Consider the following 13,138-nt stretch of genomic DNA (forward strand, 5'->3'; position numbering starts at 1 on the left):
GGGGCAGGATGCTCTTGGGATACAGTGAACACAAAACAGCCATGGTTTGGCTTTTCAGTGGGACTGGATGCTGACAGCTTGTAGTCAAGTGAAAAGCTGGCTGCTTGCCTCTGATGAGTAAGAAATTACTTTTCCCTCTCCCTCTAACATGCTGTGTGGCCAGGACTGTAGTGGAGAAGAAGAGAGTCAGTCAGGGATGTGAGCAGGATCTGATCACTTTGCTGTCACCCCCTCTTTCACCCCCACCAGAAACCAGCACCTGAGCCATTGCTGCTGCACTGTAGGAGGCACTGACATCCTACAAAATACTCTGAGAAGAGTTCACAATTATATCTATACCTCCCAGGGGTGCAATGGAAGTTTTAAAGTTTAGGTCTGAAAAGACTTCTTAACAGGTGTCAGATTTAGTGTCAGCACACAGTTCTGCACGAACCGAGTGACACATCCTCTTCAAACCCTCCTAGGAAATTTGGCAGTTCCTATTATTAAAGCCCCTGTCATTATCTTGAAAGAAATATATAGAGAGGGAAAACTGCCTGGGGGTGCTGGTGCTCAGAAGGTTAAGTCTTAGCAGCAAAGAAACAAGGACAGCAATCCACCTGAGCACATCAGCTGAGTGCCTGATGGCACAGCAAAACGTCTTGGTTGAGCTCTGCAAGACGTGAATGAAGCCATCAGGACACTATGACAAGTCCATCATTCAAATACTACCCAGATTATTTTCTGTCTTATTTGTTCTAGGGCCACACACCTATTTTTAGGGTGGATTTGAAGCATGTATTTTCAGAGAGTGTTAGCAACAGAGTGGCCACAGGCACTATGTGGGACCCAGCTGGCCACTTTGTCATCCCAATTCAGCAAAGAGCCAATCTCATTTTCCAGCCAGAACATTGACTGCTGATCATGTCTTTGTTTTGACCTAGAAGAGACTTTCTGCACAGGAAAAGGAATGTTCTCTCAGAGACTCATTTCTTTACAGTGCTTTCAGTTGGTTACTTTTCTATTTCCCCAACCTGTACCTGCACAGAATATTTTTTTGAAGGCATATTGATATGGCACTTTGAAAGGTATAACTTTTCCTATCAAACCCATTTTGCTCATCTCCACAAGTTTAGATTTCATTTGAGTCTGGGAAGAATATTCCTGAGCAGGTTTTCACTTTCTGTGGTGTGGCTGGAATGAATTTTTTAAAATCCCAGCTAATTTGCATGGAGTTTCTATGTGATGTGCACTTTGCCACACTCTCCTCAATATTTCACTATACCCAAATTTTCATTTGTAGGAATAATTCTGATTCTAAATTGCATCAATCCAAATATGTGGTAGCACTCACTTCTCTCTAGAGGGTACAGGCATCACTTTACACTTGTAAAATTATAAACACAATTCAAGCAAGTACCTCAAAGGCAGCACATTCCAGTATGAGACTTGATTAATTTCATCAATTTAAAATAAAGTCTGTATAGAAACCTTTTTGTTAATTCAGCTGTAGCCTGATGTAAGCATTTTCACTCTCTTATTCCTTGAAAACTAGAGGCTCAGTCCATACTGGTAGGACTGCATCCCATGCACATCCCCAGGCTGGTAGCACCAGTTTGAGGCTCAGGTTACCAGTGGGATAGGTACCAGGTAACCAGGTGGTCAGAAGCTGTAGCCCTGCATCCCAAACACAAGTCCCCTTGGTCCACTGGTGGACAAATCCATCACTACAAGCTTTGGTTCTCACAATGGCCTCAAGTGTTTCAAGCTGCTTTTTTTCATCACCTCACAAACTGGATAAAGGGGCAGGGGTTCATGAGAGGAAAATGGTAAATTATGGGAGAAAATGACATCAGTGAGTTGAATTTTGCAAGGCTCTGCATGTGCTTTGATGGGCAGCTCAGCATTTCAAGCTGATCATGGGTTTAATGCCCTTCTTAAGCAGCTGAACTGATGGGTAGATTGCTGTAGAGACTGGAGTACAGCACAGAGCAGGTGAACGTTGTTGCAGTCTCCCAAGGCTCACAGTGTTTTGCAGGTGTTAATCCCTTGGAAAACAACACAGCAGACATGCCAAACATGGAATTATTTTGGAAACCCCAAATGCCTAAACACTACCATTGAGTGCACCTCATGCCCCACTGCATAGGAGATAAGGGGTGGGTATTTACACCTCTGTATCTCTCTTCCTGGTTCTCTGGGAATGCCCTGGATGTTCAGAAAAGGTAATGCAAAGCCTTAAACTTGTGCTTCCTGCACTGAGACTAAAATCTCCTGTAAACTTGCCAGACCTTTTACAGCTGCACCCTAGGGATTTAATACTTATGGGTTTTTATGAAACTTCATAAAAGAGAAGCCCTGTGTTTTCACGTAAATATATTTATTTGGGGAAAGATCAAGAAATGCCAATATATTTCAAACCATTTCCTTACTGCATTACAGAACGTGAAATATTCATGTGAACATTTCCTAATCCTATATTGTGAGTTCTATTTCCCTCTCTATTTTGCATGCAGGGTGCAGTAGCTGAAGGTCGTTCAGCCTTTTCATTAAGAAAAGTAAGGATGATTGGTGAAAACCACATGGAAGTAATCATAAGGAACAGCACTGAAGGATTTGTTAGAACAAAACCTTGTGAGCATTCTTTCTCTTTCATGTGTTTGTTTCTTATATCATGTTTGACAGCTTCAAACTGTAAATTTATATTTATGGGCATAATTAGAAGTGCAATATAATATGCTTTCATAATACAGAAATAAAAAATTAAGGGGCAGCACACACCTATTTAGAAAATATATCCCAAGTTCTCCAGCACATAGCATTACTGCATGCAAATTCCAGTTTCTCTGCTCAACCATGGCTCTTGATAATGTAATGAGTTACTTTATCACCACTGCTAGGTGTTGTGTAGCCATCCAGACCCTCCTGTGGCCCCATATCTCACAAATAATCCCTTTCTTCACCCAACTGAATAACTATCATCCACTTTTGATAACTATAGCAGGAAAGGGAAAATGAGGAAATCTGAGAGCCTATTACACCTGATACCACCAGGGAAAACCATCTGACCTTGGGAATTCGTTTATGTCTCCTTATGCTACAGATTCCCTAAGCATTAAGTGGAAATGACATTTACTTTCCACTGATGCTAATATTTAAATATTGCTTCAAAGACCCTCAGATAAAATGAGTTATATATGTGCAAATTTTTGTGTCTCTTTCTGCTTTCCTACACCTTCAAGATATAATAATACACTGAAATGCTGATTTTTTTTCCTCATGAAATAAACTTATACTTGGAAATGTCAGGTCTGCACAGACCAATGATCCAGAAGTTGCTAAAGGCAATGCATCAGGAGAAGATGTAACCCAGCTTCCCCAGGAGCTGAATATTAGGATGAAGAAGATAATTGCTTACTAGAACCAGTTGTGAGTATCTGTCACATGTACCAAGAGCTGTAATAAGTATGCAAATGATGTCAGAAGCAGTCCCTGTGGGGCAGTATGGATACATCCACACTGACTTGGGAGAGCAGGAGCAGCAGGGTGAAGAATGGTCAGATGTGCAGGCACTTGGCAGGTTATTTCCATTTAGTAACAAAGATGCAGCCTGTGAAACTCCCCCATGTCTTCACAGTTTTTTGCTCAAGCTTTCGTGGGTGATGCTCTGAGGAGGATGATTTAACACCTGGACTAGCACCTGAGATCCATAACAGCTGGAAGCATTTCTTAGAAAGACTCCAGGAAGGAATTTTTACTCCTTTGTTTTGCATGGAGACCCCAAACATTGCAGAGCCAGAGATGTTTAGCAGAGCCAGCCTGGCCATGGTAGGAATATCAAAGTATTAAAGTGTTCAGTAAGTAATTGCCAATAATGATAATTGCAATATATAAAGCATGTGTATGTTTCATCAAAATTAATTTTTTTCTTGATCCTGTGAACTTTTGTGCTCTGTTACTAGTATGACAGCACAAAATTCAGGCAAACCACCCTTAACATAGAACTGATTCAAAGAATTCAAGCTTTCTCTTTTCATACAGTATGTGAGCAGACAGACATTCCTTTGAAACTCCATATTGTTACTTACTGACTACTTTTTTCTCCCTGCCTCATTCCATAGACTGCAGGCAGAGGCAATAGACTGAATAATGCATTTTGATGACACAAAGGTTCATATTCATTATGGCAGCCACACAAAAGAAATTCTATCACAGCAACTTTAAAAATTTGTTATATGCAACTAACACAAACCACAAGAAACTGGGCTGAGAGAATAGATTCAGAATTAGAAAGGATCATGGGATTAACACAAGTATTCTTCTAAAAGCTAGACCCCAGATATTATGCTTTTAAAATATTTGGGTTTTTTTTTTTTAGATTTGACCAACATCCTAATCTAGGAATCAATACCAGTGTGAAGCACAAATACTACAAAGGCAAAATAAATAAAATTAATATAGAATTTCCAATCCTAGTTGAAAGACAATACCAGAAGCATCTCTAGAGATCTCACTTTTATAGCCCAAAAGATCGATTAGCACTGGGATAAGCATAAGGTTTTTTTGTATTAATTGGTGTTTTTTCACTGAAACATAAAATGTTCTTGTCCAAAAACCCTTTGGTTTTTCCATCAGTGTCCAAGCTTACTTTTTCCTCTTTAAGGAAGGCTTCTGTAACAGGAATGGCTGAGTTATGCTGTCTCTCTCTAGCAAATGAATCAACTCTTTCCTCATTTTCCTGCTAATGAAGTTCAGCCTCTCTCATTAGTGTTTTCCAAAAGGAAAAAGAACAATTCAAATAAAAGCAACACAAAGTATTTCAAATTCATTTTCTAGGAAACTGAATGATCTCCAAGGAAATTAATGCCTCTGAGATAAAACAAAGTTGATTGCAAGCACAAGATGCTTTCCCTTCCCAGAAAGTAAAATTAAAAGAAAGGCCAAGACCTGAGAGAGACCTTTCAGTAGGGCCTACTCCTCCTTCTCCAAACCCTTACCTTTGGGAGAAGACATCTCTGTAGGGGCTGCCATGCTGCAGTGCAATCCCATATCCTCTGTCTGCAACAGTGTTCCCCACTGTGTAAAAGGAACAGTCGGCATCGTTGATGGCCACGTACTCCAGCACTGCTGCATCCCACACAAAGGCATAGTTCCCATATTTCACCTGTGGGAGAGAGAGGGAGAGCTCAGAATACAGATGGTCCAGTCCAAAAGGAGGTCAGTGCACCTGAAAATCTGGCAGTTTCAGCACGGTTTCTTGAAAGAAAGGGAAGTTTGGGTGCTCAACAGCTGTCAGTGCACCCTGACCTGTGCCACGCAGTGATTTTTGCTGAGCACCTCAGCAGAAATGGCAGAAATGTGATGTGAGAACAAGGTGACAACAGAGGAACAGCACTGTGCAGGAAATTTACACTCTCCTTCTTCAGGACACTCACTGAGTTTTTCCTTTGAGCCATAAAAACAACCATTTAGAGGGAAAGTGGGTGCTCAGAGTGAGAGAAGTGTGGGAGGATGAGCACATCTATCCAGAAGGAAGGTCACTTCACAATGTGAAGAAGGTTCACATTTCATCATGCACCAGGGTGCCACAGACATCATGAACACCCATTTGTCTTTTGGGCTCTGGGCATGATGGTGTGAAAAACCACACCAATTAGATTTTTGGGGGATTGTTTTTCTCAGGATGAAGGGGTTTCACATATCCTCCAGCACATAGCATGAGACTTTCATACAGCAATATCATGTATGTAATATAATTTTAACTGCTTGACTAAAATAAATCCAAACCACCTCTATATACTGAAAAGCTCTTAAAGTAGCATTTTACTATCCATTCACGTTTGAAACAAAGCCAGATTTTCTTTCCAGTTCAATATAGGGGGGTTATAGGAAATTCCAGCATTTACTCATAAGCAAATTTCAAGAAGAAAAATTCATGCTAAACAAATCCTTCTCTACTTCACTGAATTTCTACTTTCCAGTCAAATAATGTTTTTCTGAAAAAAAGTAATAACCTCTAGCAGATCTACCAGATCTTTTACCAGTTTTCTGTTTCATTGCTCTCTATGTTAGGCCTGAAGAAGCACAATGCTTTTTTCCCTGACCCTCTACTTGGCTCCACTCAGCACTTTTCCTATGCCATATTAGCCAACTAAGCTGTAAAACTAGGCTGAACCCATTGACTTTGTACATCTAATGGGAATAAATATGTGACAGCTAAGTGAAAAGTAAACAAAACACAAAAAGGCCATCTGGGGCCAGGCAATCCAGAGAGAATTCAAAACCAAGCCAGCATATCCAAACAAGCAATGTCACTACATCATTTAGATTAGGCTTTGACAATGTAGATTATGTTTTTAAAGACTGTTTACATATAAAAGTTACTGAAGCAAGGCACCCCGGCTGCTTGCTCACAAGATGTAGTGCACAAGGAACAATTGCATGTGGGACACATTCCTTTTCATGCATAATCACTCTGAATTAGACACTGCAGGACTGGAAAGAGAAGATTTCCTACTTCTATCCCTAGGCAGAATTTGGGGAGGATTTGTGCAGATTTTGGAGCAGAAAGGGAGCCATATTCAGCAGGACAGGGTCAGTTTTAATTTTTAGGCTCTGAATATGGTCAAGAATTTTGTGGGTTTTTGGTTTTTTTTTGCCTCCCAGGGGAAGTTTAGGTTGTCTAAGTGGCCAGGGAATAAGAGATTGAAGTGAACTCACTGTTAACAAACAATTCAGCTTCTCTACTTATCTTATAGGCACTGCAACTCTGAGAGCTCTTCCTAGCTTGTCTTACTCTGATTTTCATACAGGCAACAATTGGTTAAGAAATAGATAGCATGACTGAGAAAAAAAAACCCTTCCTAGGAGCATTTAAAAGGGTAATGACTCAGCCTGAAAAAGAACCATGATGTGCAGACAGCAAGGAAGGGAAGTAGGAGACAAAACCAGAAAATCATAAGGGGAAAGAATGAATAATGAATCCTGAAAAGAATCAGATGAACTTTCCAAACAAAGGAATTAAGGAAAAGTGGAGTTCAAAAGACAAGTAACTTTACATGCAGGGAGATAACCTTTGAGGTGATGGCAAGAGCAGAGGGTTATGTTCTAACATTCTTTTTTGTCCTAACCCACCCTTCTAACATCTTAATGCACTGAATTCATGTAAGTGCTTGTAGAGACTCATCAGCTCCTCAGGAAAAATTCTCTTGATTTGGCTGCCTTGCTGTAAAACAACTCACAGTGAGAATATTTAAACGAGATCCTTAAAGCAGACCTGATCTTCCCTATGCCATTCCCAGTTTTTTGGTTTTGCTTTTTATTCTTTTTTTTTTTTCTTTTTTTTTCCCCTGGGGCTGACATCTTTCAAATATTGATGAGCTTGCTACTCAGCTGAGCTGGATACAGCTTTCTTTAATCTTACCTTGCAAATCTATAATTTCAGTCCTACCATTAGCAGTGACACTGCTTTTGAACTCTCTCCAATTCTTAAGTCTTACATATGAGGAAAACACCTGCCTCACTAGGAGAGAATCAGTTATCTGGCAGCTCAGAAGGCATCTGATTCCTTTTTAAGCTGAGCCTTCTTCTAAGATTCACAGTCTGTCTGCTCATGGATCTTTCACATAGCTTAAGACTACTTTTAGCCTAAAGATCTAGGAAGAAAATTTTGCTAGAGTATTGTGTATCTGAAACACTGATGATATTTCACAGAGTTGCAACCACATAGTAGAGGGAGCTCTACTATGAAAAGGGGGAGTGAAGCTCTGGGTGAAAAGGGGTTTTAGAAAAAAATGGCAATTAAAAATCTCTATCCTTCTCTCCCTCCTTTTTCTGAGCAGCACATATTTTCTAGCTTTCCAACAGCTGGGCTAAAGACTTTCACTTCAGGTTTCAAAATGAACAGCAAAAATTTCAGCTCTGCATTATGAGAAAAAGCTAAGGAGCTTACAGCCCCCAATTATGGGGGCTAAATGAAAGCAAAACCTCTTTGGATAAAGAAGGAGTTCTTGGTAATATCCAAAACTCACTCCTTCATCGTGGCAACCAGCCTGTCAGCACAGCAGAGGCTAAAAAGATTTTTGGAGTATGTGATGACTCTTAACACAGAAAAAATAATTACAGTGAAAACTGAATCTGTTAGTTGGTCATCAGGGTATTTTGGGCTCCTGTACTATGCTGGTTGTTAAGTGAAACTGGGAGGTATGATACCAGACAAAAATGCTTGACTTTTTGTGAGCAATCCCAGAGAAGTTGCTGTAAAAGGGTTGTTACACAGCACAGAGGCCACCAGAACATAGATGGTAAAACTATCTTTGTGCAGCTGTTATATTTCCATTTTCTATCACTGAACATTTTTGCTTTCTGAACCCCCACCCGTAGATCCTCTTTAAAATTTATCTTTGATGACTCCACTAAAAACCAGTTGGGTTACACGAGGAAAGCATTTAGAGACATTATATTATTGCACATATACATATTTTATCCACAGATGTGGATTGTATTTCTTCTTACAGCCAACCTGTTATGCTGAATAGGATGCAAACACTATTTGTGTACTACTCAAGCATTCTAGAAACACATCTCTAGGTATAGAAAATTATATATTTCAGGAAAAAATGTAAATAAATAACAACCAACACCTGCAATTTTTCATATTTGAATCCCCGGACAATCTCTTTTCTGTATTTTAAATTAAAAAGAAATACAAAGAATCCTCATGAATGAAAAAAACATGTGGAGTACTATGCAGGTTAAACTGACCTAATAGTTACTTTTCCCACAGACTTTATTTAAATATTTCATCAGATATAAAATATGTTACCTGTCATACAAACAACACAACCTTTAAGGCCAGGGAAATCTAAATTATGTTTCACCTGATTAAAATTTTAATTTTCTGGAAGAAAATACCAAAAACATTAGATAATGCTGATGAAAGCACATTTTCTGAATATCCTTTTTCTTACACTGTGCTGACACATTGGTGATGCTTTTTCAAATCATTCCAAATATGAGTCAAGCATCTTAGAATCTTATCATAGAATCATAAAATGGTTTAGGTTGAAAGGGACCTTCAAAATAGCCTAATTCCAATCACCTCCCACTAGACCAACTTGCTCAAAATCCCATCCAACCTGGCCTTGAACACTTCCAGGGATGGGGCATTCACTATTTCTCTGAGCAACCTGTGCCAGTGTCTCACCACCCTCCACTAAAAAATTTCTTCCTAAAATCTAATTTAAATCTGCCCTGTTCCAGTTTGAAACACTTAAAGTCACCCTTCCCCTTCCCTGCCTACAGAGTTGTCATTTGTATGTCACCCAGGAAAGCTCTGAGAGGTTTCCACAGCACAACAGCAGCATCTCCAGCTCTGACCTAAAATCAGTGAAGGACACTGCTCAGTGACTTCCTTCACACAGCACACTAAGGGTCATGTTCTCCAGTATGGACCAATCCATTGCACTGACTACACAGGAAGAAACACCATCTGATTCTGCTGGCCCTATGTTTGTCAGAGAAAACCTGAGATTTAAGAGTATTTAAATACAGAAATTAATGTTTTGACATAATCTTTACAACTTTACTCAGCAATCAGGCAGCTGCTGCAAACTGCAAAGGGATGGGCTCCATTCTACACCACAGCTTCACCATGGCTGTTATTACATGATGAATGAAGAAGAGGGGGGAAAAAAAAAATAAATTAACTTTTGCAATATGTTAGTGAGAGCTAATATACACTATTGTGCTCCAAAAATGGGAAAAGGCAAAGATAAAATTGGCAGTGGAAATTTAAAGCTGGATTTTCATGGTGTCAGATGTTACCAAAAAGCTTGGTGGAATTCACAATGGAGTTTTTTCCAGCAAAAGGGAATGGAGACATCCTGATCTCCATGATCTTGCAATAAGCCAATGAACTTGCTGTTTATTGGGCTGAACCAGTAGTCAGATTTTCTGCCTTCAGAAAAATTCCTGTTTGCTAATATGTTTTCCTCCAGGGACAAATGTTTCAAGTCTTGGTTTTGTTCCCAAAAGGCACAATTCCAGCTAATTTCTCTGGGATCCCAGTGACATAAAATATAACATTTCAGCTATAAAACTAAACCCACTGATTTAGAGTTCTCTCAAGACTAAACTTTCTGCAGTTCTGAAGTACAATTTTGGAGTTTCTTGCCCCATACTTTCCTATAGGCCAGAATGTGTGGCTGATCAGCATAATTTAAAAGTGAAATTAAATCATGCAGCTGGAAAGGCAGAATACAAATCTGTCTGACAGCTGTAATGCATGACAGGAGCTGGATTCCCACGGTGGGATTAGAGCACAGAATAAAAATTCCTATATATGTAAAACTCTATTCAGGCATCAAGGCAAGAAGCTAATGAAAGAATAATAATGGTAATAATAGTGATAACAACAACAATTAAAGCAACAAATAAACAATAGCCCATTAGGATGTCATTTTGCAGGGTTTATAGCAAGCTGTTTAAATTCAAGGTGCACTATTTGACAAACACTGAAACTTATTATTTCTCCTTATTCAAACAGAAATGTGCAGAATCATTTTTAGAAGCATTATTGAGCGAGTGCCCAGGAGCAAACAGCAGCAGGAAATGAAACACTGGGGAGCTTAGGGGAAGAAAGGAGAGGTCAGAAATCCCAGTCTCATCTCCTCTTCAGTATAAAATTGATCTTTCATTCCATTGTCATATGAACTTGTCTATTTGCCCCAGATAAAACTTCATCAGGAAAAGCATTAATTCCTCACATGCAACCTGCCATCAACTTCTTGAGGAAAGCCTCATGATCATACGTTCACTTGTTATGCTGAATAATTCATCTGGAATTAGAAGAATTACTCAGGTATGAAAGCTTTGTATGAGGAGGATGCCTTTGTATTAGAATTTTTCCACTGCTTTCACATTTTGCCATCATAATTAAAAACATTCTGTAAGTTCCAAGAAAGAAAATAACAAGCAGATCAAAATAGAGCAGAGCCCAAAAAAAGGTATAATTTCTGAGGGCAGAGGGAGAACAGAGGCAGCTGCTTCTCCAGGTAATCACAGCCAAGTACTCAAAAGGCAGCAGCCCGAGCTGGTCACTGACATGGGACTGACCTGCAGGTTCATTGCAGCTAACATTAATTCCAGATGGAAGAGAAAATGGAGGAAAAACCTCAACAAAATAAATAAATATGATTCTCACAAAGCAGACCTGTGAAAGATAAGGAACCACTTTTTTTTTTTAATGCCTGCTTCTCAACTATTTTATTGCAACTTAGTGCTGCAGATACTAATGGAAACTGTTTTAAAGGTATCATCAGTGAAGGTCATATACAGAAATTATATGAAAGCACTTTGAGTTTCTCAAAAACTTAGATCTCTGGTAGCCAAGTGGCATTCACAATAATGAGGAAAATTTAAACCAAATGTCACTAAAGTGACTCCCTCCGTTCTGTTTTATTCGTATTTTTGTGGAAGCCAATTCTCAATAAAAGAGCATTTAAATGAGGAAATGTACACAGACCAAACATTTTATTTTGGGTGAAAAGGTAGCACTCTGAAGATTGATATATCATGAAATAGGTGAATTGGAGAGGAAAAAAAGCATCCCTTTTTAAATTAAATAAATCCAGCTACTAACTGAAGGGATCTTGCCCCCATTCCTAAGAATAGAAGCAGAGTCAATCTGACTGCAATTCTTGGGCAGCATTCTTTATCCAAAGAAATGCTTATTGAATACCAACTGCAAGGACAGAAAAATCATCAAAAGTCAAAAGCTACTCATCAAACCCATTCATAATCTGAAAAAGGACTTCACCACAAGAAAATTCTTTGCAAAATTACCAACACGACTGAAAAAAATCCTCCAGCAAAAGCTCATTTCAAACAATGAAGTTTCATTTCAGAAACTTATTTAAATGAAACTGAGGTAACTTTCAGTTTTTTACATTCCTTGTACAAAAGCTCTGACCAGTTTCACAGTGCTAATAGGATTCAGGATGTCTCACTACTCACACAAAAGAATTTAACACTTCTTTTGAACCATTTTATCCCTTTCTTTTTGATAAGCACCTCCTGCCCAGGTTTGGATGAAGCCAGATTGGCACTGCAAATCTAGACACAATGTCTTGAAGCTCCAAAAGAAATGTTTCCCAGCCCTTTTTTTTTTTTTTCACCCTCTGAAATTATAATTCACAACAATTCAGGATGTTGCTCCTCATTTTGGTACCCTGCAGGAGAGAAGCAGCAACCTGTGCTGCACCTCACAGGCCTGAGCTGGGACAGGAAAGAGCTTCAGATCATAAAGCTCAGTTCTTCCACCCCAGTTTGCTTTCATATAGACTTTGGTGAACTTCACAGCTACTTCTTCCTCTGAAAAACCTGCATAAAACCATCAGTCTTCTTCCTTAGCAGTGAATCACCCCTTTAAACACAGCAGCTGATGGGGCTGCAGCAAGATGCAGACTGAGATTTGTCCCAGTCCCTTAAGAGTTCCACTTTCCTGCAATCCCTTCCATCCCTCTTCCCTGGGAGTTCAGCAGTGGCTGCCACAGGGGGTCTTTAACTCAGGCTGTAATTTCAGGCTGCTGCACAAACTGGTACCATGGATGCTTTCCAGTAAAGAACTCCAGAAAAGCTCCACAGAGAGATTTCTGCCCTGGGGCATTTATAGCTAAAGCACCTATTTTAAGCCCTACCAGGTCTCCTGCAGGTAGGTTGGTCCCTTCTGAACACGGGGTGCAAATGGCAACAAATATTCCTGTATCCCCAGATGCACTGCTAAGAGCTGTTATTCCTTTAACGTGCAGGTTCCTAATGCCACCAAAATGTCCTTGTCACTGGCTTGTCAGGTCTTTGGAGGTGCTGCTGCTGAATGCATTTTAACTCTTGCAAGAAGGTACTTTGAATTCACAGGAAAGGGAAATGTTACAAGTCTGAGCTAAGGAGGTTTTCTCTATCTTTCTGCAGTTTAGGACCCATGTTTTCCATGGTTTCCCTCTCTGTGGGAGGAGGAAGACCAGTACAGCAGGATTTTTTTTGCTCTGTTCAGACTGCCTGCTTGCTATCAAAACACAAACAACTGAGATCATCACTCAACAAGTTGTCACAGATCTTCCCCATAGTCTACGAAGCACACTCTGTGATGCTGCTAGGGGCA

At 39.7% G+C, this 13,138-nt stretch overlaps 1 protein-coding gene across 1 annotated transcript in view; it reads right to left on the reverse strand.

Annotated features, from left to right (window-relative positions):
• Window positions 1–13,138, reverse strand: part of GRID2 (glutamate ionotropic receptor delta type subunit 2) — a 683,099-nt gene that overhangs the window by 62,316 nt on the left and 607,645 nt on the right. The window contains exon 14 of the mRNA XM_071742831.1: window positions 4,977–5,143. Coding sequence (XP_071598932.1) covers window positions 4,977–5,143 — 167 coding nt within the window. The remainder of the gene's footprint in view (window positions 1–4,976; window positions 5,144–13,138) is intronic.

The sequence above is a fragment of the Heliangelus exortis genome, chromosome 4 (genome assembly GCF_036169615.1).
Source record: "Heliangelus exortis chromosome 4, bHelExo1.hap1, whole genome shotgun sequence".
NCBI classification, from domain to species: Eukaryota; Metazoa; Chordata; class Aves; order Apodiformes; family Trochilidae; genus Heliangelus; species Heliangelus exortis.